This window comes from Psittacula echo (genome assembly GCF_963264785.1).
Source record: "Psittacula echo genome assembly, chromosome: 2".
Lineage (NCBI taxonomy): Eukaryota > Metazoa > Chordata > Aves > Psittaciformes > Psittacidae > Psittacula > Psittacula echo.
Window position 1 is genome coordinate 30,187,100 of NC_137737.1, and position 26,414 is coordinate 30,213,513.

The window sequence follows — 26,414 nt, forward strand, 5'->3', positions numbered from 1 at the left end:
CCCACCTCTGGTATTGCAATAGAAATGACTGGCTCTTGTGCCAGCAGGTTTCTGGGAAAGGCCAAGGCTGTAGTGCTCCTTCACCCTTTGTAATTTTAAGAACCATTAAGTAGATTTTAAGAGCTACTAAATAGACTTTTATGTGTAATTTGAAATAAGTACCAAAGGGGTAGGATTTGTACATTTGCTGACATGTTTGACAGTCATCTACATTTGCGTTTCACTCTGCGTCATTTCTAGCTCATGCAAACTCAGTCATTTTCAAGTTCTAAGTACACTGTGCTGTGTCTGTGTCAAAGAACAGTTTATGCAAGTGGATGAACTGTGTTCGTATCTGATTTCTAAGTGTGAATAATGAATTCTAGTTCAGTGTCTTTTTTTTTTTTTAGTTTAGCTTCTTGTTTTGTTTCAGAATAATAATTACTCATAAAAGTTCAACAAAACTGCACATACTTATTTGAAACAGTACTCTGGTGTCCTGATTGTTTTTAACAGTATGCAATAAATCTGGTAAAACAGAAGTGCAGTGTTTATGTATTTAAGAAGAAAAAAGTGTAATCTCTGCCTGCTGTCATGATAAACTAAGCAATTTACTAGCATTATAGCCAGCTTTATTTTTCTGTAGAATTTGTTAATGAATTTCAAGATGCAGGTCCCATCACCCATTTGCAATGTGTCTGAGTTAATTACCTGGTAATATAGGTCTCCTAATGCAAAATATCTAAAGATTGTTAGATCTGGGATTTTTATTTTCTTCGAATATCCCATCTGTCATCATGAACAATAAGCATTTATCTTTACCTTTAGATAACGAGGCAAGCTACATTTTTGTCTTGGCTCTTCTTCATGATGGAAGTGCCCTGCTTGCGGAACAGAGATTTTAACCATGAGTCAGAAAATGTATAGTAGGTGTAAGACATGAAATAAAATCGATAACATTTTTCTGAGGCATGTCACTGGTTAAGTGACAAAAAATATTCTGATAGTCACTGAAGAAGAAAAGGCAAAGGTACATTTGAACCTGTCAGTTCTACACATTCCTGTTATCCCTTTAGGGGATATCATACAACTTGACACCAACATTTAAGCTTTGAAAATTATGAGCTCATCTATTTCAAATGGGATGTCATATGTTCCCAAGCCTTTGCCATTACTTATAATGGAAGACAGGATGATCACTTTTGTCACATATTGATAGTGAATAAGATCTTTTTTCTTTTTTTCTTGTTTCAGAATGAAGAACAAATTTTGGTATTTTGAATTTGGCACTTCGGAAACTTTCTCAGCCACCTGTAAGAAGCTGCATGAATCTGTAGAAATAGAAGTAAGAAACTAATTGTTGCCTTTATCCTTGAAATGTCTCTAGTTTAGCTGAAATGCAGGGAGCAAGGGTGCAAAGTGCCTGAATCCAACAAGGCAAAGCAGTGCACATCCTTTCGACCCTCTATTCCAAAATATTATTTTTATCATGTCTATTTGTAGTGTAGCCCTGCACACTAGAACAAAGTTCAGTTTGATGATTAGTGAAGTCTTAATACAGTAGACAAGGTCAAGAGGTGAAATATAACATTAGAAATCAATAGGGAGAGTGGCTAGGTCAAATGGAAAAATGAAAGACTGTTGGAGGGAGTGAGAGCTGCTGCAGGATTAAAATAAAAAAAAAAAAATCTTATTATTTCTAGGTCCCAAGTTTTTATAACCTTTAAAACTCAATTCCCTAAAATTGTACTTACTTTCCTGAATAAAGGTTAAAGAATATATATATATTTGGAATCATTCCCCTTCATTAAATAACTTTTCTCTCTGCACAAGGGGTCATCTTTCCATTATACATTGAGCATTAACTGAAAAGACACAGGATAGTTACAGACAAAATAGGAATTTAAAATAATGTGCTGCTGCTACTTTGATGGCTGATACAATAAGTGGCTAAGTTGCATAAACTGTTGGGGGGAGGATGTTTAAAAATGAGTAAACTAAAAATGTTGACTGAGTGAAAGTACAAACCTGAGAATTTAAGTTAAATAATTAAATAATTTCTCAAGAGGATTATGGTGCTTTTCCTTTCTAATAGTAATGAGAAACTGCTCATGCCAATGCAGTATTTGTGTAGTAGCATGAGACACTTTTAGAGGTATGGTGAAAGCTGTCAGAGTCTGGTCAAAGCCTTCTGAAAAGCAAAGTCTGAAATAATCTAAAGGGGCCATGGATCTGGTAGTAGAACAGTAGCAAAGAAAACTGAGACTGAAACAGTAAGACCTGTGGTGCCAGACTTTCCTATTATGCTATTATGTCTTCTTCAAGTGGAAACATGTTCCACAGGGGTCAGATTAAAAAATTAAAATCCTCAATAATCAACCAAACAGAAACCCCAGGAAAAAAAGCCAAACCAAACAAAAAAAACCTTGCTTCCCAAAACAGTACTTCACACATGTGGATTTAAGTACATGTAGCCTCAAAAAATATTTTGTTAGTTATTGGAATAAATGCTTACCTGGTTTGATTTGATTCAGATATGCTGCAAGTTAAATGTACCTTTTGATTAAATACAAATTGAAGAGCAAGCTTTCCCAAGAAAATATTTCTATCCAGCAAAAGTCTTACATAGCCCAGTACTTATTAAGATGTGATCTTAAACCATCTAATTGTAACCATTGAAATGTTAACATCCCAAAGCAAAGAAGTTTGCATACACATTTGTGATGTTGCTGATAGCAGTTGTATAATTATTACCAATTCATATCACTAATACTGTTATTCCCATTGAAGTATTACATTGCCGGTATATGAGCCATGTTTGTTAATACTGTATTCAACTATTCTGGTCATTATCATTAGTCCTACAAATAGGAACAAAAAGCATAGGGGAAATAGTTTCCACAATGTTTACACAAGAAGTGTTAAGAGGTAGTTATTTACAGATTTATTTACAGTGAGTAAATTACATCTAAATGAACAGTACTTGGCAATATGCTTGTATCTAATGTTTCTTGTTTGAACTTTATAAACACTTTGGAGTAGTGCTGTTTTCATCTTATTTTTAACCTGCTGCTCTCTGCTTGGGGACGTTGCTGTAAATGAGAGCTTGATGTATGATACCACATTTCACTTCGAATAAAATGCAAGACTACGTTTATTCTATAGCCAACTCTTGAATGAACAAAGGCCATGAAGATTAAGGAGCTGTATCTCTGAGCTGGGAGACAGCAATCAAATGTTCAATGGGCAATTATTTATTAAACCCTACATTTGATTTCTAACCTAATTAAGCTTGGCTTTCATTGATGTCTCATGTTCTGTATATTTTCTTCTATGTGAGATGCAGAACAAAGTTTGGACACTAAATTCTTACATTTTTCAGAATAAGATATGTTTTTATTTCCAAATTGGGATTGGAAAAGTTGAGTAGAGAAACATAGGTTCTAAAGGAGAAAAAAAAAAAAAAAAAAAGAAGAAGGCAAGATTAATGATTTATTTTTAATGATAATGTGTCAGTAAATGACGCTTAAGATTTTATGGTTCAGAGCACTTACTTTATTTCCACTTCATAAAAAAAAGAAAGGTGTGTGAAGGTATTTATGAGAGTAAGCATAGATGCAGTGCCAGTGGGGATGGCATAGTCCATACCTGCAACACTGTAAAACCATTGTGGGACCAGAGTGGCACCTTCTGTACCACCTGGTATTAATAGATGGGGGAAAGAAATTTAAATTATCATGTAGTTTTGCATGATATTGCACCTGGTTACACAGCAAAGCCTTAGTCTCATCTGTTTTCAGGCATGGCTATGTATATTCTTAAGGTGATCTGAAAATAATTGATAAATCAAAGCAGTGTAAAAGACAATGCCCAAAAATGGACTGAGGCCAGGAAAGAAGGCAAAAAAGAAATAGAAGCGCTAGTGTTTATTATTAATCTAGGTAGGCATGCTCCACATTTTAAAAGTGTGCTTTTATTTTTATATTTTTAGCAGCATTGTTGCATTGCTTGAAATCAAAAAATAAAAAAAAAAAAAAAAAAAAAAAAAAAAGAAGGAAAAGAAGCAGAACACATCTGTGTTTTGTTGTTGTAGCATATGAATGTGTTAGGACAACACAGCGCTACCTGTAGCGCAAACTTCTTGTCTGTGTATGAACAAAAGAAATCCTCCTTTACTAATTCAGAAAGTTCCTTGTCACTGTGGGATTCTGAGGCCTAGTCAAATAATTGTCTTAGTGTACTACCTGCTGTGTTCAATATTGAGTGAAAATGGAAGCCAGACCCTGCGCCATCCAATTTCACAATTCTTCTTTTATTTAAATAATTCCAGTCAGTTTGGAGGACGCCAGACCTTTATAAATTAACAGCAGGGAAATACCAAAGGTGTCAGATTGCATATTTATCATCTTTTTCGTGTAATACTTAAATATGTATTAAGAAGTGACTGACATAAATTAGGCAGATTTCAGAAGCCACAGGCCGTGGCTTGTAGAGGACCCCCTTCTGCTTGACATTTCATCCTTGTCAAAGATCAAATTATTTTAATTTAGGCTGCAAATTATAAGAAATGAAGACTTCTTTGTGGGAATTCCCTGTGGTAATCTGACTTTTGTTGTTACTGCTGCTTGTCAGTGTGCAAAAGATATAATATGCATGCAAATAAGGTTAAAAAATATGTACTATCTAATTATCCAGCCAGTACATTCCACTTGAAGACAGTGGGAGGCCTGACACACAGTATGTGTTTGATTCATTGAGGTCTGCAGGGTATTTACACAAGATTACTTTTAATTATGAAATTAATATCTGTTTATCTAGAATGTATAGCAGTAAGTGAGCATACACATGAGCAGAATTTTTAGTAAAATAAATCATCTTAATATTTAATACATATAAAATGAAGGGGGAACTAAGAATTTGCTTCCAAAATAACATTGAATCATAGAGTCAGGTCAATAGTTAGGACTATTTGGAAATAGGAAAGGACCTTAAGATCATCAAGTTCCAACCTCCCTGCCATGGGCAGGGACACCTCACACTAAACCACGTCACCCAAGGCTCTGTCCAACCTGGCCTTGAGCATTCCCAGGGATGGAGCATTCACAGCTTCTTTGAACAACTTCACTGAAGACCCATGCCTTTTTTCTTGTAAGAAATGGGTTATTAAAAAGTTACACTTTCGAGTAGATGCCACAACTGCCAACTCACTTCCAGATGTCTTTTAACTTTAAAGGTTTTCCTATATGAATATAATCCACAGGTTTAACATTTAATTCTTGAAGAGCCAATATGAAATGGAAATCTAATGCTGAAATTGCTCTTTCTGGAGATTTACATTCTTAGAAGAATTGAGAAGATGCCGAGTATGCATTATAATACAGTTCTGTTTTGTAATCTCAGAAAGTTTCAGGGTAAATGAATAATTATGTGCAGTTATTTTTGAGTTGCACTTTGCTTTTCTTCTTCGAACATGCAATGAATAAAGGAAAAAGTGCCAGTGACCCACAGAGCAGTAAGCTGCAAGATGTCAGTGGACTATTACTGAAGCATGGTTAATTATTTTTCCAGTTTTCTTCCTGATTATTGTGTATTGGAATTACAAAATAAGACCCTTAATCAGTTTTAAATGCATGACTGGTTTCCCTACTGGCTTGCAGAGCACTGCACGAGTAAGATCTAGTGTTCTTAAAAATATGCTGCTATATACTTTAAGGTGCATGTGACTTGCCAGTATATCTATATATTCTAGCTATGTTGGGAGGAATGAAGCTGATCTACCTCTAGCCAAGCCACATCCTAGAAAACTTGCTGGTTCAGTGAACTAATAAGTGGACCTGGATGCTTTGCCTTCCACCTGCAGCTTCAACTGTAGTAATCTGAAGTTTCGTCTTTTTTTTTTTTTTTTAATGTAGAGGTTCTGCAGTATTTTGCTATACTTCCCCTAATCCTAAAACAAAGTGGCTTGGGAGGGGGACTTAGCTTGATTTAGCTTGAGTAAATTGTAGTCACCAAAGGCTAGGTATGTCCTATCAAGCTAGATACATCTCATCCAATGTATGTCAGGTGAACTGTGTTTGCAAATGTTGTAGGCTTCTGCCACCTAAGAAGATGCAGTTTGTCATTGAACAATCTAATCAGTTAAGGTCCCTGAGCCATTCTCCTGAAGTGAAAACTATGGTCCTTTTTTAAGATATAATTTGAAGCCAGATTTAGCTAAGGAATGTACATCTATAAAATGCTTCTATGTCCAGTTTTGCTATAGAAAGCAGGAAGAATATGCATTAGTGATACAAGATTCCATACAGTAATAATTCCACCACTGAAAGAACTGTCCCATAGAATAAGATCTCTTCTGTGTGTCCAGTATGTCTTGGAAGGCTTTTAGAGCACTGATACCTCTTCTTTGGCTCCATATGCTATGTTTTCCTTTGGCAGCAATGCACATTTCAGAGAACTGGCTGATGGAGGTTCTGGGATAAGATATAGTTGCGTCAGCATTTTTTTAATCTGGTTTTACTAATCTTTCCTCCCAGTAGGAGTTACTAGTCAGTCATAGCTCCGTGCTAATGTGCCAGTTTTGCCTTTAGATTGAAACTGGTATCTGTGTGTTCTGTGCGCTTAGGGCCTGATTAGACCTTATCAGTGAAGCTGCATATGCTCTGTATGCAGGGACTTTTATATTTAGTTTCATATGGAAGGGACTCAGGTGTTATAATGACAAATGTCATTGCAAAATCATGAGACAGACAATTTAGCTGGAACACGCAACAAAAACCCTCCAGTTATTGCTATAAAAAATTTTGTAGTATAATTTTTTTTTCTGCTAATAGCTGTAATGAAGCTGCAAATACATTTCACTTGGGTCAATGAATAGGTATCAGATAACAAGACTCTACCAAATGGTGCCACACTTAAGCAATCAAGAGCTGAATTAGAATCCTGTTTTCCCTTCTGAATGAAGATTAGTGCCTATCTCATACCTCCTTTCCAGATACAAGTATATATCTTAGGTGTAAACATTGAGTAAACTTTTAACAGTGTTAAGAATGATGAACTGCCAAAGAAAAATATCTGATATGTAGAACATTCTGATTTTTCTTTCTTTTTTACTGTTTTTTCTCTCTCTTCCCCCCCCCCCCCTTTTTTTTTTTTTTCTCCTTGCTAATCAGTGTGATGGGATTCAGCTAGACTTAATCAATATTTCTCTGGAAGGAATTGCCATTCTGAACATTCCAAGCATGCATGGCGGATCAAATCTTTGGGGAGAGACAAAGAAAAGACGTAGCCACCGTCGGACAGAAAAAAAGAGGTCAGATAAAAGAACAACTGTCACAGATGCCAAGGAATTGAAGTTTGTATGCCAAGGTAGGCTTACAGATTACTATAGGCTATCTGGCTCCATACAGTCAACTCAGTTGTTTAATTGCTCTTGTATTGTCTTTTGACAAGAAAAAGGATAGACAGTTCTTGGCTATTTCTTTTCTTGTGCATTTAGCTCTTTTGATGGGAAGCACTGGAGCAAAAGCATAAACAAAGATGTGCTGACAATTGCAGTATGTATACTTGCTAACTTGCCTCAGATGTTACCTGTTAAGCAGACTAAGCACATCATGTTGCACCATTTGCTACTATGATACTCAGTCTAGAAGTACCTGGAGTTTTTGAAGTCAGAAAATGCTTACTGGGCATTTATGATGCTGCTTAATGTCAGTGTGCATAAAATTTGCAGATAATCATACCCTGATTCTAACAGACTTTGGCCAGAGGCTGTGGAAAATTACTTCAGAGTAGGAAGGGCAAGCTGCCTATACATTTTATATTACTATACTGTGATGTTCTGCACAATCCTTGAATGCATATCCTGTAACTTGCTTGCATGGGCCTGATCCATGGGCATTCCAAGGGCTTCTATATTTTCCTGGTGATTTGTCACATTTGCTCCCTGAATTTTATTATTAGTTATAGCTCCTGAAGAAATCTACAGTAAATAGCAATCTTATTCTACTTTGTAGTATCTGAATGCTATGCATTGTAACACATCGTTGCATGTCGCAAGTTCTAGTGATTATAAAACATCATTCTGTTCACACCAAGGGATGAACAGACCAAGCTTGCTTCAGAGTGTCTTGCTGCTGCTTCTCGTTATTCAGACTGAGTAAAGATTAGGACTTTAACTGCCTGATGTTATTGTGATCCTTTTGCTGGGTTTGGATATCCTATTTTTACATTTCATCAGCAGTAATTTTTAAGTCACTAGTTGTATCATAGTTAATTAATGCGCATTGTTGTTTTAGTCCAGCTGACTTATCTGGATAACAAAAGTAGTTTTCTACAGCTAGGTTGAAGTAGGTACTAGGACTCAAAATTTCTGTGTGTTTTAGCAATTTGACATGTTCTCAGTATCTCAAAGTAACTTAGCAATACACTGTCAGTGGAAGTCTTATCAGTTGCTAAGCTTCTGCATACACTACAATAGTTTTATAATGTCCTGATGTTCCAGAGATGGACGAAGGCTACTGGGTAATGGACTTGCCAAAATTTTCTGTTGCTTCTGAACACAGGGAGATAGGACATTTTCACAAGTTTTATAACAGTGAAGCAAGATGTTATAACGCCTTTAATTACTAAAGTTATGTATGTATTTGATACATATATAGCTGATGCTAATCTACGGACTATTTTTGCTGTATTAGAAGAGCATTGCTACACTTCATATCCTGGGCAGGAGAAAATAAAATAATAATTAAAATATTAAAGACTCAGTGGAAGATCCTACATTATCTATTGAAGTGTTCATAATGCTAACGTTAAGCACCTTACTTTAGAAAACATAGTCTCATGACTTAGTTTCTAATCACTTTAAATGAACTGTGGATGGAAGTAGCTTCAACCAAAAGGCAATTTCAAAGCAGAGATTGACTTCCCAATATCGTCAACTAAACCACCTCTGGGTGCGTGAATAGTATTATTGTTTACGTCTACAGAGGTGTTTCAGTGTTTAACAGGAGTCTGCTTCTTGGATTTCTGAGTTGTGCATGATTATTGCATTCCAGTTTACAACGCTGAGTGTGCAAACTGGATTCCTTTTAAATGGGGGGGAGGTCACATGCTCTGACTGCAAATGGGTGTTCAGTCCACGGAACCAGCTTAAAACTACTCAAAGTAAAGCTCAAAAATTAATGTGGTGTGTACATTTGTGTACATTGGTGAGAACCAATTGATTTGCTCCTGTTTTATACTGCAAAGAAATGTCTTTTAGTTCTGCTAGCTAAGGTAGGCTCTTAAGGTTAGAGTATGCTTCTTCATATCAGTATTCAAGATTATTGCTGAATAATGAAATTCAATCAATTTTATGTCTAGGCTTCTCAAACAGTTTTGATAAATCTAAATCTACCCACTGTGGAAATAACTGACTACCTGTCATTTCTAAAGCCCTATGATTCCTTTACTAGCTTTGTACAAGCAAACCCAAGAGCCTGATACTGTTTAACTGATTGTTTCCTTAGGCACATTTGGATTGTACTTTTTATTTTAAAGAAAACATTTTACAAAACGCTAATGCCTGGTAGAGAAATAGGTATTGCTGTATTGAAAACCATGGTAAATACATACCTGCTTTTTTGGTTATCAGTTCCTTTTATTCCAAATAAAGCATCTAATCACTTGACAACACTGCACTCTGTAGGAGACAGTAATCAAACATTCTCACGTTTTCATATGGAGAGATATATATATATAAGGGGTTTGTGGGGGATTTGTTGTTTGGTTGTGGTTTTTAATCCTTTTATTGGGATTTCTGAGTGGCATGCACATTTAGTTTTAGTCTTTTTCAATTTCAGTGCAACTGTGAGGTTTTTGAACTGTATATCAGTCTATTATTGTTGTCTCTCTGCTTTTATGGTTTCTTAACTTGACCATAAATACATGAATTGAAGTTTAGTACTCAGAGCGTGAACCCTTTAAAAGGATACTTGAATGGACTAGTGAAAGCTGTCTCCTCACTCTGGGTAGTTTGTTGCCTCTGAGCATGTTGCATTCGTCTTCTTAGAACAGCCCAGGAGGACTTTGCAGACTTCCAAACAAAAAGAAAATGCTGTGAGATCCTGCTGCTGTCCTCACCCTGCTTTTGTGTATATCAGCTAACATGAGCCGTGTACATGCAACACGACCATCGCTGCATGAAAAATGGTTAAAGTTCTGCCAGATCTTTTTTCTTTCTTGCAGATCTATATGATTCAGGAAAGGTGTATTCCTCTGAACTTACTCCCCTCTTTTTTTTTTTCTCCCATTTACTCTTGTCACCTGTTGATACGAAAAGACTTGTATTTTCCTTGCCCTTTCCATGCCCTCTGCTAGCCAGACCACAATTTGGACTTTGCTGGCCTGTAGCCAGACCACAATTTGGACTTTAAGTAATCAAATGGACATCTGCTTGGAAAACAATCTGATTATATGCTCATAGTCGGGAAAACAGTATATTGAAATGTAGCAATTTAATATGTGCACTATTTAAATACATTCCCTACTTACCTCATTAGGAGTTGTGCATGTACACTAAAGAGCAAAATTTGGCACTGATAGCATATAGGTATGTGTGTCTGCGTATCATATTTCTGTCTAACTAGTAACTGTCTTTGATATTTTCATATAAAACACATTTGAAAATATATTTGTTTGATCAGCTTATAACTCATTGGAAATGAAACCTAATTCAGCTGTAATGTACTAAATATTATCCTAATCTTTTTAAGGGAAAGAAGTACTATAGTTTTCATTTCAGCTCCTTTGCAGAAATATAGATGGTCTTTCAACAAATGTTATTAGGGTAAAAAACAGATTTTTTTTTCTAACAATTTAATTTTAATTTCTAATTTATCGTTACTATTGTACAAAATCAGTGCGTTGGCAAAAAATATAACTACAGATATATGTTACAATTCATGAAAGTGGATGATTTAATTGGCATTTTGCCTTCGTGAATCTGACACTTGCAATGTTTCCATTTTGTTGTTTTATTTTAAAATCTTCTGGTATGTGCATACCTATGACATATCTATCCACAATCAGTTTTTTTCTAATACAGATTTCAGATATGACTGTGAACTATCCTTGAAAATTAGTTGGACCGGATTTTTGTTTGGATATACACAGATATTCATAAATGCCAAAAATCAGTGCTTTAAAAAGATGAACATACTGCATAGAAACTAAATTATGAGTTGAGAAACATAAATGTAAATAACTGAGCTACTTGTTGTTTGGAAATTACATCCAAAACAGAAGTTAAATCATGACAACATATCTTACATGAAATATATATACCACTTATGTTAAGTATTAAACAACAAAATTTTCTTCCACACAGAGTTACAAAATAAAATTTTCAAACCTTTTGAGACAAAAAGGAAATTAATTTTTTTTTTAATCTCTGTAGTAACCTTTTTGCTCAGTGGAGTAGGATTCCTTTGTCATGGATGTTGTTATGCTTTGATTCACTGAAGTTCAGTTAGAGGACTGTCCTGAACTGTAATCTCTTAAAATTTAAAGTCTCGTAAGACTTTATTGCAAATACGTATGTAACTTGTTTTTACATGAGTAGTCCCAGTCACCTCAATGGACTCCTTCCTGAAGACAATATCTATGAACTATTAATGAGTGAAACCTTCAGACTATAAATATTTCAGTGCAATACTTTCTTTATTTTGGAAGTCACGAGGCACAGTGATACGTTACTTACAAAGTTGGTCTCCACAGCTTGTTAAGAGCTGCAGTGAGCTATTACTCAGTAACATATCGGACTACTAGACTAATTCAAAACAATGTGCATTCATGTCACAGCACCTAGGCATGAACTATGAATGCAGAAGATTTGGGAATGTGTATACGGACAGTTTGCTACAGTTAAAAGCAGGGGACACGCAAGGACTGTGAAAACCCTGACACTTCAAAATATCTATAAGTTGTAAGAAAGGAGAAAATACCTTTCTTATTAAGTGTCAAATTCCACTTTACAGAGGAGGGGGAGAATCTTATCCCAAGCTTCCCTGTAGCTAGGGGATTCCTAATGAGTTCTCTAGGCAAATTATAAACTTCATGGGCTAGCAGACTGATTTATAGAGGTCTTTCATAAACTACACCCTGGCCAGGTGAGCTCCTTGCTGGTTATAATTCTCTAAATTTAAAATTTTGACACATCATGAATTTTGAGATCTCTAAATATGATTTCATTTCATAAGTTAAAAAAGTTAGAAACTGTGTCCTATATGTACAATATATATGCTGAATACACTGAATAGACACAGTGTATATTCAGTATTGGTAGACTTTAGGTTATTTATAATGTGGTACAAAGCATGTATAGTGAACTCTCTATAATATTTTTATTAAATGCTATGGATAATGTGGTGGCTAGATAAGATAGTCACCCTTATTTTGTATCTTTTTTAGGCAGTTTTAGTCAGTGTAACCATTAACACATTACCATAAAGAAAAATCCCTGTAGCTGTTTCATAGCTTGTCTATGTTAAAACATTCAGCTCACAGAAACAATGTTGTTTATACAAAGTAAGTAAAATCATTTAATTGCTGCCTCAACAATCCTAGCTAGGTATTTTTGTGCACATATGTATATAGCTTGATGAAAGCAAATAGTGATACAATCTAGTTCTATGAATTTTAGTAATCAGTGTTGTAGTTTATTGGTGTTACTTTTAGACAAAGAAAGGAAGAAAAAGGTAAATTAAGTTGATCGCAGTATCTATTAAAGAACCTGAGATAATGCATTTGGTGATATTCAGAATTCAAGGAAGCAGAAATAGGTCTAACTAATGATAACCAGAGTGATTAGATCAGTTAAGACATCAAAGGAAATAACAATTACACACTGTTCTGAGCTTGGCTCATACTAGAATGGATAACAGGATTGTGTAAACATATTTTTGCATTTGAGATAGCTTGCAAACCATTTATGGTCATTTCTCGGGAATTGTCTACAAAAACTGAGGTATATGCCTCTATCCAAAACAATCAGGGCATATCTGTTGGAAGTACCTTACTGGGTAGTATACATAAACGATCATATTTCTGTGAAAAATAACACAAAAAGATCACTGAACCTGACAAAGGAAGAAGCACTGAACACAGTAATAGGAAATATGTTGGTACATTTATTTATTTATTTTAGAAAAAGTGAAGAGAAAGACAGCTTTCTTAGCCAAATTCTGCCTATAAAAGTGTTAGATAAGCAAAGAGGCTGCCATCTGTTTAAATCTTCCTACACTTAAGGAAAAAAGATCATTTGTCTGTGATTGTAAGGAAGAAGTAACAAAAGAATGGTAACGAAAATCTAACATTGGCACTCTTTCCCTGATGCAAGCAACCCAAGACCTACAACTTGTCTAACACACAGATCAGAAAAATAAGAAACCATGTTTCCTTAAAAAGCAGTAAAATAAACTTAAAAGGGATGTGTCATATTGTGTCTATCAGTTCCAAAACCAAAAAGGTAAAAGGGAAAGAGGATCCATATATGTGCTTATCTGCCTATTTAAGTAAGACTAATCTCTGATGACATATGTCAAAGCATTTAGTTGAGAAAGCTCAGTAAGTTCAGAAGTTCAGAAAAGTCCATTACTATTTCAATGTAAACTAGTATCAAACTCGTGGAACTTATTTCTAGGATCTAAATTTAGGAAACATACATATGATGAGTTATAGCATTATATAAATCTAAAATGCTTTGGCTCTTTTACCCACTTAATTTAGTTATATACATGAATTTCTTTGCTTGGAAAATAGCAAAAAAACTATAGTTGTATGAAATTTTAATTTCTTTCCTAAATTTGTTTAATTGCTCTAAAAATAGCTGCATTTTTTGTGTGGTTTAGCACTTTATTTTCTGTCCTTGCTTGAAACTAGGAAAGCAGAGAAATACCTTAAATAAATAAATAGCAAAGTTAACCCTTCTAATCCAGATACTTCTACCAAGTTTAAACATTAGGAAAACCATTCTACATTTATTCAGACATTTTTTTTTCCAGTCCAAGTATGCACCATAGCTGTTTTGAACGTTAATGCATAAATTAAAGCGTTAACCTAAATTTCACATATTTCTATGTGGAGTTTCTTGTTACAATTATGAGCTTGTGTTGTTTGCAGTAAATCAACTCCTAGTGAGACCTGTTAAAGTTAGGATGACTTCAATGTCAGTATCTAAAAATCAACCCTATAGCTAGTAGATAGAGTCCCCTCAAGATGCTTATCCTATGCTCAAATAAGGGTAGGCAGAATGCAATGCTCACTGAAGGTGACTCTCCATATATTGTAAGTGGAGACTAAGTAATAGGCCGGGTTAGACACCTCAGTTCCAGCTGACTAAATGGTGAGATAAATTTCTGCACGTGCTTCATGTGGCAACAGTTCATCAAACATTTTAACAGTCCTTGGAGCAGAATGGGAACCAGGCACCACTCTGACAGATAAGCCTTGCTGAGCCATGCTTCTACAGATCTGGTGCTGGTATGTCCCATAGAGTCATAGAATGGTTGGGGCTGGAAAGGACTTAAAGATCATCTAGTTCCAACCCCCTTGGCATGGGCAGGGACACCTAACCCTAGACCATGTCGATTAAGGCCCTGTCCAACCTGGCCTTGAACACTGCCAGGGATGAAGCATTTATCACTTCCCTGGGCAACCTGTTCCAGTGCCTCACCACCTTCACAGTAAAGAGCTTCTTCCTTATATCTAACCTGAACTTCCCCTGTTTAAGTTTAAACCCATTAGTCTGTGCCCTATCACTACAGTCCCTGATGAAGAGTCCAACTCTGGCATCCTTTTAGGCCCCTGTCAGATATTGTAAGGGTGCTATGAGGTCTTCATGCAGCCTTCTCTTCCCTAGGCTGAACATCCCCAGTTTTCTCAGTCATGTCTTTCATGAGCATGTCTTTCCTGAGCAGAAAGGAGTATGGCAGATCTGTCTTCCCAGTGTGTGCAAACCCTGCATGGAGTACAGTTTCAAGTGCTAGGGACTCAAGAAGGAAAACACCTGTTGGGGGATTATAGTGTAGCTGGTCTTGGGAAATAGGGTGGTATTCAGTGTTGTTATATCCTACCCTCTCTTTGGTTTAGATTGAATTTTTTTGTCACCTTTTAAACATCTGAATGATATGCTGAAAGTACATTTCCTTTGTTGCAGCACTCAGCCATTGTGCATTGACTCTTGTCTGCTGAACAGCAGTTAACTAGCCACCATGCCAGGCATTTTCCTCCATATCTCAAGCAAGAACTCAGTAAGGGGTGGGAGCTGATCTCTCACTGAGGGCAGCTGCATGGCGAAGCTCATCAGTGTGTGAGGTGTTGGGTCTCTGGCTTTGCTGAGGTCACAAATTCAACAAGGGCAAGGAACCCTGGCTGATTTCTCCCTGTGGAAGCACCAGTTTCTGCAAATCTGGGACCTGCATGAGGCAGGATGCAACTGAGAATTTGCTTCTACTGATATATTAGTTTCCAGGTTTTGGTGTTCTTCTTGAGACTGTGGAACAGAGCACTCCATACTATGATGTGTGGAGGCAATGATCTTGGGGAGGCAAGAGAGAAAAAAAGGAATTTAGAAATAAACGTCACAGGTTTTCCACAGTAACAAATTCCTGCTTCTTGGTGGAGAGGTAATTTTCCTAACTCAGAACTTGGATTTTGGCTCTCTGAGGGATAGGTTGGTATTCAAATGCTTTTCTCCCATATTAGCTGATGATGATTATGTGGCCTTGTCTCCTTATTTTTGCTGCATGCACTATATTTACTGGAACGATAGGTTCAGATATCAAGAAGAGGTAAAGGGCCTTTTGCCCTAAGCATTTAGTTAAATTGTGTGTTATACCCATTAGTTTGTAAGGAAGATCTGCATTCAAACATTTATTTTACCAACCTCTGCAAAATAGTTCAGGTTTCCTAATAAGCAAACATGGGCTGGACTGTCATGATTTGATGGTACCATTAAAAACACCTTTTCCTGTATCCACATGCACAGAACAGAAAAGCTTTGGGGTATACACTTTCCCTCTGAATACCTTTATGTTTTCCTCCCTTACCTTTAAGAGGTGCTGTGCTCAGCTGGGAGTCTTACTCATACTAGTAGGCCCATCAGCCTGGGGGATGAAGTTCATAATTTATAACACAGTTTGAATCTTTTAGAAGTATAAGTACAATTCCTTGTTACTGTGGAATACCAATTTTATTCTTATTAGGAAGTAGTAGGACCTTGAAAAATGGCTTGATAGTCTGATTTGGTTTTATATTTATAAAGCATATATATATGTTTCTGTGCAATATAGATCATAGTAGAAAAACAATTTCCTTTTATTTACAAGGCAATTGAGATTGTCATTGTATTATATCTTTCAGTGCACAGAATGTTCATTTTCTTTCAAACGTTATTCATCGAAAGAGGATAATTATGGTGTATTTCATAGACTGCCAGAAGGAAAATGTATCTTTGAAAAGTTTCATTTCCCTTAAGTTGCTCATTTTCTATAGGAAGACAGAGCTATTAAGTAACATACCCATGACAGAGATCGATTAAAATGGCATAAAGGACTATCTTATCTCTAAGTACAGGGATTTACACATATAACTCCTATGACATTAAATGCAGGGTGAAATTAACTCTAGATATCATGTAAAAAAAGCCCTAGTAAATTGGTTTGTACAGAGAACAAAGTGAGGGTGGGGGGATGGCACATTAAGTAGCAACTCAGAAGTAGGAAGTTACTTATTGTTTTAGAGTACACCTACAATGTAGCATCCAAATAATCAAGCCAAGTTCAGTGCCAGGAGTATTAATGCAACACTCTGCTGGGGGTCACTTTGGTTACTAAATAGTGGAAACACCACCTTGCTGATGTGCCTGAAATTCTTGTATTCAGTCAGCTCCTCAGAGCAGCCCAGGCTCCTCTAGAGCACTCGGGGCAAATTTAGCCTGGGTCTTTCTGACTTGGAATAAGGCATATGCCCTAATGTACACCTTGTATAGAGCCTATGGCATACCGCAGGACAGGTCTCTGCAGAAGGCTCATATGACTGTTCCACAGTACTCCCTGTGCTTAACTCTGCTTTGCTGGGAACCTTCATGAGTCTTGCACCTTATTAACACAGGTAAATGAGTGCTTACTTGTTTGACAGCCAGTTAAGATGTGATAAATGATAAGAGGTGTGAATGGAATATCCAAAGATTTTGATTTGTTGGAATGCTGGGGGTTGGTTTTGTTGGTTTGGGTTTTTTGGGTTTTTTTCCCCCTACTCACTGCAGAATTAGTAATAAATACTATTATTCACTGTAGCAAAACCAATCAGCTTACCCTGGTTTGGGTTTTTTTTGGTTGTTGGGTTTTTTCCCCAGTACTGCACACTTTTGCTGGTATTTTTCTGCGTAAAGACTTGACCTTCACTTGAAAATACACCTTTCAGGATGTAAAGCTCTGTAATAAGTAGCTCTTCTGTACGTGACAGGAGAGGCTAAAACTTGCTTTTCGTGAACTCTTTTATTGAGTCTTTCCTCCATGTTGGTGTTTGCTCTGACTATAGCTTTGCTCTGACATGTCAGCAGCTCATTCAGCATAGGGGTAGCAGTATGGTGTGGTCAGTCTAGAACTCAGAGTTTGCTAATACAGCAGATGAGTAGTTGTTGTTTAAAATTTGCTATGCTGTGCATCAAATGTGGATATTTGTACAAGAGCATTAGCACCGGACATAACTCCTTTTTGGGGCAATTCCACCAAAACTATCAGATCCGTAAAAATGAATAATAAAGTACTGTAGCTTAGGGCAGAATTTCACATTCTCTAAACACTGAAATTTGGATGAGAAAAAAAATAACAAAAGGTAAAAAAGAAAAATGTGTGTATATTTAAAACCAGATACATTCTCTGCTCTTGTGAAACCTCACTTGGAGCACTGTGTGCAGTTCTGGTGTCCTCAACATAAAAAGGACATGGAACTGTTGGAACAAGTCCAGAGGAGGGCCACGAGGATGATCAGGGGACTGGAGCACATCCCCTATGAAGATAGGCTGAGAAAGTTGGGACTGTTCAGCCTGGAGAAGAGAAGGCTGCGTGGAGACCTCATAGCAGCCTTCCAGTATCTGAAGGGGGCCAACAAGGATGCTGAGGAGGGAGATACCCCCCAAAAGGGGATGGACCCCCTGCCCTCTCAGACAGAGGGGGATGGCCCGAGACAGCCCCTGCCCTGTAGCTGTCGCGCAGAGGTAACGGACCAAAAAGACGATGAGGGCTGGAAGCGAGTTCTAGTTCGGAACCGTGGGCAACCTTCCTCCCTTCCTGCCCTGCTTCCCCAGGTGCCCCTCCGTAATAGGTTTGAGGCCCTGGATCTTGATGGAGAGGTAGGTGAGGATGTGGTGCAAGGCCGGCCTACAAGGTCACATAGGAAAAGGCGGTCGACTTCACGCCTCAAGACTGCCTCTGACAAGAAAGAAAGAAAAATCATTGTTGTAGGCGATTCCCTTCTGAGAGGAGCAGAGGGCCCGATATGCAGAGTTGACCCTCATCATAGGGAAGTGTGTAGTCTGCCTGGAGCCCGGATCAGGGATATCACCAAGGTGCTCCCCAGCCTGGTGCACCCGACAGACTACTACCCGCTGCTGGTCTTCCAGACAGGTGGGAGGGAAGCTGCTTCCCGCAGTCTGAGGGGGATGAAGAAAGACTACAGGGCCTTGGGGCGGATGGTGAAAGAGTCTGGGGCTCAAGTGATCTTCTCCTCAGTTCTTCCATCTTCCGGTGATGATGTGGGACTGAATGGGAAAATTCAGTCCGTAAACGATTGGCTACGAGACTGGTGCTTTAGGCAGGGCTTTGGGTTCTTTGATAACAGCTGGTTTTATAAGGCTCCAGTCCGAATGATGACACGTGGGAAAGGTTTAACTCACAGAGGCAAAAGGATGCTGGGACATGAATTAACAGGGCTCATTTGGAGAGCTTTAAACTACATTTGAAGGGGGATGGGGTTGTAACTGGGCTTGCCCCAGTGGGGCAGCACTCTAGGATTGATGAAGACCGGGAGGCCTCCTATAATCCTAGGGTGAAATCGGTGAGCTCAGCTCCCTCCTTGAAATGCCTATACACCAATGCGTGCAGGATGGGAAATAAGCAGGAGGAGTTGGAGACCTGTGTTAAGTCAGGAGATTATGATCTGGTGGCAATTACAGAGACGTGGTGGGACAGCTCGCATGACTGGAATATACTCATGGAGGGCTATGTCCTTTTCAGGAAAGACAGGCCAGCCAGGCGGGGTGGTGGGGTTGCTCTTTATGTGCGAGAGCAGCTGCAATGTACTGAGTTCTGTCCAGGGACAGAGGACGAGCGAGTTGAGAGTCTGTGGGTGAGAATTAAGGGGCAGGCTGGCAGGGGTGATACTGTTGTGGGTGTCTGTTACAGGCCACCAGATCAGGGTGAGGAAGTTGACGAGGCCTTCTACAGGCAGCTGAGAGCGGCCTCACAGTCACAGGCCGTGGTTGTCGTGGGGGATTTTAACTTCCCTGATGTTTGCTGGAAGGACTACTCAGCAACTCAGCCACAGTCCAGGAGGTTCCTCCAGTGTATGGATGATAACTTCCTCATGCAAATGGTGGATGAGCCAACCAGGAGAGGAGTGCTGCTGGATCTCATCCTCACTAACAAGGAGGGTCTGGTCGAAGCAGTAAAGGTTGAGGGCTGCCTTGGTTGCAGCGACCATGAGATGGTGGAATTCAGGATCTTGTGTGGTAGGGCCAGTACAATAGCAAGTAGAATTGCAACCCTGGACTTTAGCAGGGCAAACTTTGGCCTTTTCAAGCAATTGCTAGGGGAAATCCCATGGGCAAGGCTGCTTGAAGGTAAAGGGGCCCAAGATAGTTGGTTGACATTCAAGAATTGCTTATTCCAAGCTCAAGAGCAGAGCATCCCGACACGTAGGAAGTCAAGGAAGAGGGCCAGGAGATCTGTGTGGCTAAATAAGGAAGTGCTGGGTATGCTCAAGTGGAAGAGGAGAGTTTACAGGTCATGGAAGGAGGGGCTGGCCACTTGGGAGGAATATAAGGCTGCTGCTAGAGGATGTAGGAAGGCAGCTAGGATGGCTGGGGCCTCCTTAGAATTAAATCTGGCGAGAGGGGTCAAGGACAGCAGAAAGAGCTTTTTCAAATACATAGCTGCTAAAAATAACACCAGAGGCAAGGTAGGCCCACTGGTGAATGGGATGGGTGCCCTGGTGACAGAAGATACAGAGATGGCAGAGTTATTGAATGCCTTCTTTGTCTCTGTCTACTCTGCCGGAGGCAGTCCTGAAGAGCCCTGTACTCCTGAGACCTCAGATGAAGCCAGGTCAATGGAGCGGTTTGCCTTAGTCGATGAGGAATGGGTTAGGGACCAGTTGAGCAATCTGGACATCCATAAATCCATGGGTCCAGATGGGATGCACCCGCGGGTGCTGAGGGAACTGGCGGAAGTCATTGCTAGACCACTCTCCATCATCTTTACCAAGTCTTGGGAAACGGGAGAGGTGCCCGAGGACTGGAGGAAAGCAAATGTCACTCCAGTCTTCAAAAAGGGCAAGAAGGAGGACCCGGGTAACTATAGACCGGTCAGCCTCACCTCCATCCCTGGGAAAGTGATGGAACACCTTATCCTTGGTGCCATCTTAAGGCATGTCAAGGATAAGAGGGTTATGAGGGGCAGTCAACATGGCTTTACCAAGGGGAAGTCATGCTTGACCAACCTCACAGCCTTTTATGAGGAAATAACATTGTGGATGGATGATGGCAGAGCGGTGGATGTGGTCTACCTTGACTTCAGCAAAGCATTTGACACAGTCTCCCACAGCATCCTCATAGCTAAATTGAGGAAGTGTGGTCTGGATGATCAGGTAGTGAGATGGACTGCAAACTGGCTGAAGGAGAGAAGCCAGAGAGTTGTAGTCTATGGGGCAGAGTCCAGTTGGAGGCCTGTATCTAGTGGAGTGCCTCAAGGGTCAGTATTGGGACCAGTATTATTTAATATATTCATCAATGATTTAGATGAGGGAATTGAGTGTACTGTCAGCAAGTTTGCTGATGACACTAAGCTGGGAGGAGTGGCTGACATGCCAGAAGGCTGTGCTGCCATCCAGCGAGACCTGGACAGGCTGGAGAGTTGGGCAGGGAGAAACTTGATGAAATATAACAAGGGAAAGTGTAGAGTCCTGCATCAGGGCAGGAACAACCCCAGGTTCCAATATAGGTTGGGGAACGACCTGTTGGAGAGCAGTGTAAGGGAGAGGGACCTGGGGGTCCTAGTGGATGGCAGGATGACCATGAGCCAACGCTGTGCCCTTGTGGCCAAGAAGGCCAATGGCATCCTGGGGTGTATTAGAAGGGGGGTGGTCAGTAGGTCGAGAGAGGTCCTCCTTCCCCTCTACTCTGCCCTGGTGAGACCGCATCTGGAATATTGTGTCCAGTTCTGGGCCCCTCAGTTCAAGAAGGACAGGGTCCTGCTGGAGAGAGTCCAGCGCAGGGCAACTAAGATGATTAAGGGAGTGGAGCATCTCCCTTATGAGGAAAGGCTGAGGGAGCTGGGTCTCTATAGTTTGGAGAAGAGGAGACTGAGGGGTGACCTTATTAGTGTATATAAATATATAGAGGGGGAGTGTCACGAGGATGGAGCCAGGCTCTTCTCAGTGGCAAACAATGATAGGACAAGGGGTAATGGGTACAAACTGGAACACAAGACGTTCCACTTAAACTTGAGAAGAAACTTTTTCTCAGTGAGGGTGACGGAACACTGGAACAGGCTGTCCAGGGGGGTTATGGAGTCTCCTTCTCTGGAGACATTCAAGGCCCGCTTGGACACATTCCTGTGTAACCTTATCTAGGTATTCCTGCTCTGGCAGGGGGATTGGACTAGATGATCTTTTGAGGTCCCTTCCAATCTCTAACATACTGTGATACTGTGACTCTTCATTGGAGACTGTAGTGACAGGACAAGTGGTAACGGGTTCAAACTTAAACAGGGGAAGTTTAGATTGGATATAAGGAAGAAATTCTTTACTGTAAGGAGGATGTGGCACTGGAATGGGTTGCCCAGGGAAGTTGTGAATGCTCCATCCTTGGTGGTGTTCAAGGCCAGGTTGGACAGAGCCTTAGTTGACATGGTTTAGTGGGAGGTGTCCCTGCCTATGGCAGAGGGATTTGAACTAGATGATTTTAAGGTCCTTTCCAACCCTAACTATCCTATGATTCTATGATTCTATAACTGACATTTCAGGTTTTGTAAGCACATAAATATGTGTCTCTTGCTCTACTTCAGCAGGAATTACGTAATTTGTTATATCATCTATATATCCGGTATATATTGGATATATAGTGGAGATATATATATTATATATATATATAGGATATATATCTCCACTATATATCAGATATATCATCTACACTGTAAATAGATACATTCTCATATTTTTCTAGGTCTTATTTTTTATTTCCTACTGCTACGTGGCATGAGTAATAATTATTGCGGAAGTGGTAAACCCATCTGAAATAAGAAAACCCCATCTCAGTTATAAAATAACCTGTGAATATTAATTTATTATTTATATAAATATAAATATTTATATATTACATAATATATATTATTTATATATGAATATATTTATAAATTTATAATTATATATATTATAAATAGCAAAATATACTACTATGGTGCTTTGATACAGAGTTCTTCTTTAATTAACAAAATGAAAACTTCTATTAATGTCTCAACATAGTCTTTGAGTTTTATACCAGCTTTATAATTCATGTATTTGCCTGCCTCTGAAGTTTTTCAGATTTAAATTATTTGTAACTGTTACTTTTCTTCCAAAAGCTTACAAAAAGTCAGCAATTAGAAAACACCTGTTGTAGTTAGCTATCTTGAGGAGTGTAATGTATATGATTATTATAATTTAGATTCCTATGTGAATTAAGGAATTGGACTGTTCTTAGCAAACACTGGAAGCACGTGGAAAATAATGCAAACTAAGTAAAAGGGCCGGATGAATTTAAGACTGAGACAGTTTTAACTGCTTCGGGCTCTTTTTACATTTGAATGTAGTAGGTGATTTCCCCCTCACCTCCCCCCGCCAAAAAAAAAAAATCCTAAATATGACTTGATATGTGCATATATGGTTTAGATTTACAGTAGTATTTTCTGATGCTACACATATGTTTTTGTATTGTGATCTTTGTACAAAAAGCTGCAATAACCATTTTGTGACATTCAATTTGTTTAATGGCAAACAAGTATGCCAAGGAATGTTTGATATCATATTACTCAGATTGTTTGCTCATTTAACCCTTCCCCAGGTGCCAAAATCTTTAGCTTAAATATACAGAAATAAAAATAGAATAGCCTAACAGATCATTTTTGGCTGCTGTAACACGAAATCATATCCTCTGATCCATTCTAGTGTTCTATTATTTGTATATAGAAAATTTCAAGTTCCTTGAGTGTTTGCAAAAGGTGTCAGATTGACAGCAATTTAATTTTGAGTAACAGCAGGAAAGATGGCTTTAGTTAATGTACACACTAGTATTACTAAGAAGAAAAAACAAGTAAAATATTCTAAAAATATTGGTGATATGAAGAACTCAGTAAGACCACAAGTTGGGTGTATATCCACTTGCATTACTCAGTAGAGGTAGAAGTGGATTTTACAGGAGAAAATTAGCGTTTGTGTATGAGACAGAGAGAGATGCAGTAAAAGAAGCATATGTATTAAAGGAAAAATGTCAGATTCAGTCTGTTGTATTAAAAAAGCTGAATTTGTTGTGTTGGGATTTTTTCCCACTCACTCTGGAAAGACTTGTCTTAACCAAAGAATTCAAGTATGTATAGCTATATGTTGGGATCATGCAAGTATTTTACTAGTGCCTTATTACTCTGCAAGGAGAAAGTTGCTGTTATTGTCGATTTGAAGATTATTATTCTTCCCTCTTTCTCCATTTGTTGTTTTCATATAAGCACCCATGATCTGCTAACAAATACGTTGTTAGCAAAATACTCTGTAGCAAAAGCATTCGTCCATCCACAGCAATGAAAAGCAGTTTGTTAGTACTATTGTTTCAGTCATACGTTTACAGAGACCAGGTGTAAGTCTTGTGATTTTGTGCACTTGTGCTGATGATAAGTCAAATTAAAGGAAAGGAGTTCAGTCAGACCACATCATCCCCCATGACCTACTCTATTTTTACATGCTGCCTTTAAATCGTAGCCTCCCTCCTGACACTGTTATGCATTGCCGGTAAACCACCAGGCTGTTTATAAGAGCACATTGTAAAGTAGGCTGTATTGAAAAGTATGAGCTGCCCAACAAATTAATGGCATTGTGAGGTGCTGCCTGCTGGGGTGAAAATAAATTGTAAGCAAGTATAAGGAGACAGGTAATGGGCACTAGCTATATGTTGCACAACACTTTTCAAACTGCTGCTGACTGTGTGCCAATAGATATGGCAATAACTGTCAACAGGATTTGTAATACTTTAGCATTTGCACAGTGAGAGTAGAAAGGTTGAAAGACTTCTATAATTTTATTTAAAGTTTAGCGCCAAGTATTTCTGGACCTACTATTTCCAGGCAATGGGGTTACAAACACACTGCATATCTTTCATATATGTCAGTGGGAGGGTTTTTTCATCATCATCGGAAGTCCTTGAATTGGACATAAGAAAAATAGCAGTAAAGAAGAGGTATATAATTAATTGTAAAATTCAAGTAGGTACGGATTTTACCATTTATTGTATATACTGTGATTTCTGGTAGCACTAAATCGTGCTACCTATCTATAGCCCCAGTGGGTGGTTCCTGCAGGCAATACATTTTCTGGCTGTGCTTCTTTTCCTGATACTTAGAAGGAACAGCTTAAAGCTACTGTGTTGCCTTTGTTGTCCCCTTGCCAATGTGTTCCATGCTGCAGAAATCTGCAAGAGGCTAATTGAACAATTTTAAAGGTCCGTTGTGCAAGGCTCAGGAGTTGTCCCATCATCCTCTTTATAAGTATTCAGACATGTCTTTACACTTACAATAACTTTTAATAGGTGTTAGCACTGCAGAGATGGTAAAATTATGGTTGAGATTAATTTTCTTGTTCTGGTTTGCACATTCTCAGTGGAATTCATCAATACCTTCTTTATGTTATTTTATAATGAAGACTCTGGTTACTAGTTAAATAACTTCATTTTATATCAGAAAGTCTTGCTTATGCTTTTCAGTGGCTTCAGCTGCCAGCCAGTGAGAAACCTTCTTTAAAATATGGAACAGCCATGGATTTGTAATCAATCAAAGATGATATCTGTGTACCTTTTGTTTGTCTTGTGGATCTAATAAGCTATTGAATACAAGAAAAGAAGTGATACTCTTTAAAAAATAGCCTTTTTAGAACCCAATAAATGATCTGAGGCTGACCAAACCATCCCTTGTATTACTTTATATGAATTGTATGAACAAATTGGTAGTTAATGATTATTAATTATTTGTTCTATGGTAGCACCCAAAGGTCTTGGACAGTAGACACTTTATAAGCACAAATCAAATAGACATTTCTTGCTTGAAGAATCACGGAACCAAAGGATAATTTAGGTTGTAAGGGACCTCTAAAGGTCATCCAGGCTAACCCTCTCTACTCAAAGCAGTTCTAATTATATCAGGTTGTTCAGGGGCTTGTCTAGAACTTAACACTCTAAAGAGTCTAAGAATTTATGATCTAAAGTTCATTTGCTAAAATCTAAGGGTTTGGTTCTTGAATGCAAGGTTAAGAAGTCTAATTTTGTAGTGCGTGTATGTGACTCTAATTCAGGCAGTCAGTATGTCATTTGTTTTATTTTCATCTTTCTTATTCATGCAATTGTAGACTTAGCTGACCCAACAGTCCTATCCCAGAAGGTCCTACTGCTCTCTTAGAATAAGAGTTCTCTGCTGATGACTTTCCTTCTGGAAAGGGCCTTTGAATACCCACCCATGTGCAAAATCAGCACTGACACATGAAACCACAAAAGTGTCACCCCGACTAGCAAATAGTGAACTGGAACTGATCCTGGCATTACTTTTCATGATCAGCGTTCCCTGCCTTTTCATGTTGTGTCAAGTTTGTAAATGATCCTTTTTGGATGCTTCAGGTGGAGTCCCAGTATGTTCATCAGTTCTTTCACAGACCTGGTTAACCCTCTGATGGTCAGTGTGGAGGTACATGTTGAATTGTAAGTTTCCTTTTAAATGCCATTAGAGCAAATTGAACTTAAGTGTGTTCCTAAACCCATAGTAGAAAGTCTCCCCTCCATTTATCTGGAATCTAGATATACTTGAGAGTAAAATTTTCTTTCTAAAGTCTCTATTTCTCCTTATTGACCTCCTACTTAATGTTTCTTTTATTTTCTCCTGAGAAAGAGG

The 26,414-nt window shown here is 38.4% G+C and overlaps 1 protein-coding gene across 3 annotated transcripts in view; it reads left to right on the forward strand.

Moving 5' to 3' along the window:
• The window catches only part of DGKB (diacylglycerol kinase beta), a gene marked incomplete at both ends in the record, with an annotated part of 332,840 nt that overhangs the window by 242,069 nt on the left and 64,357 nt on the right, over positions 1–26,414 (forward strand). For all 3 annotated transcript variants that reach the window (XM_080639402.1, XM_080639403.1, XM_080639404.1), the window contains 2 exons: positions 1,234–1,324; positions 7,149–7,344. In XM_080639402.1, coding sequence (XP_080495528.1) covers positions 1,234–1,324; positions 7,149–7,344 — 287 coding nt within the window. The remainder of the gene's footprint in view (positions 1–1,233; positions 1,325–7,148; positions 7,345–26,414) is intronic.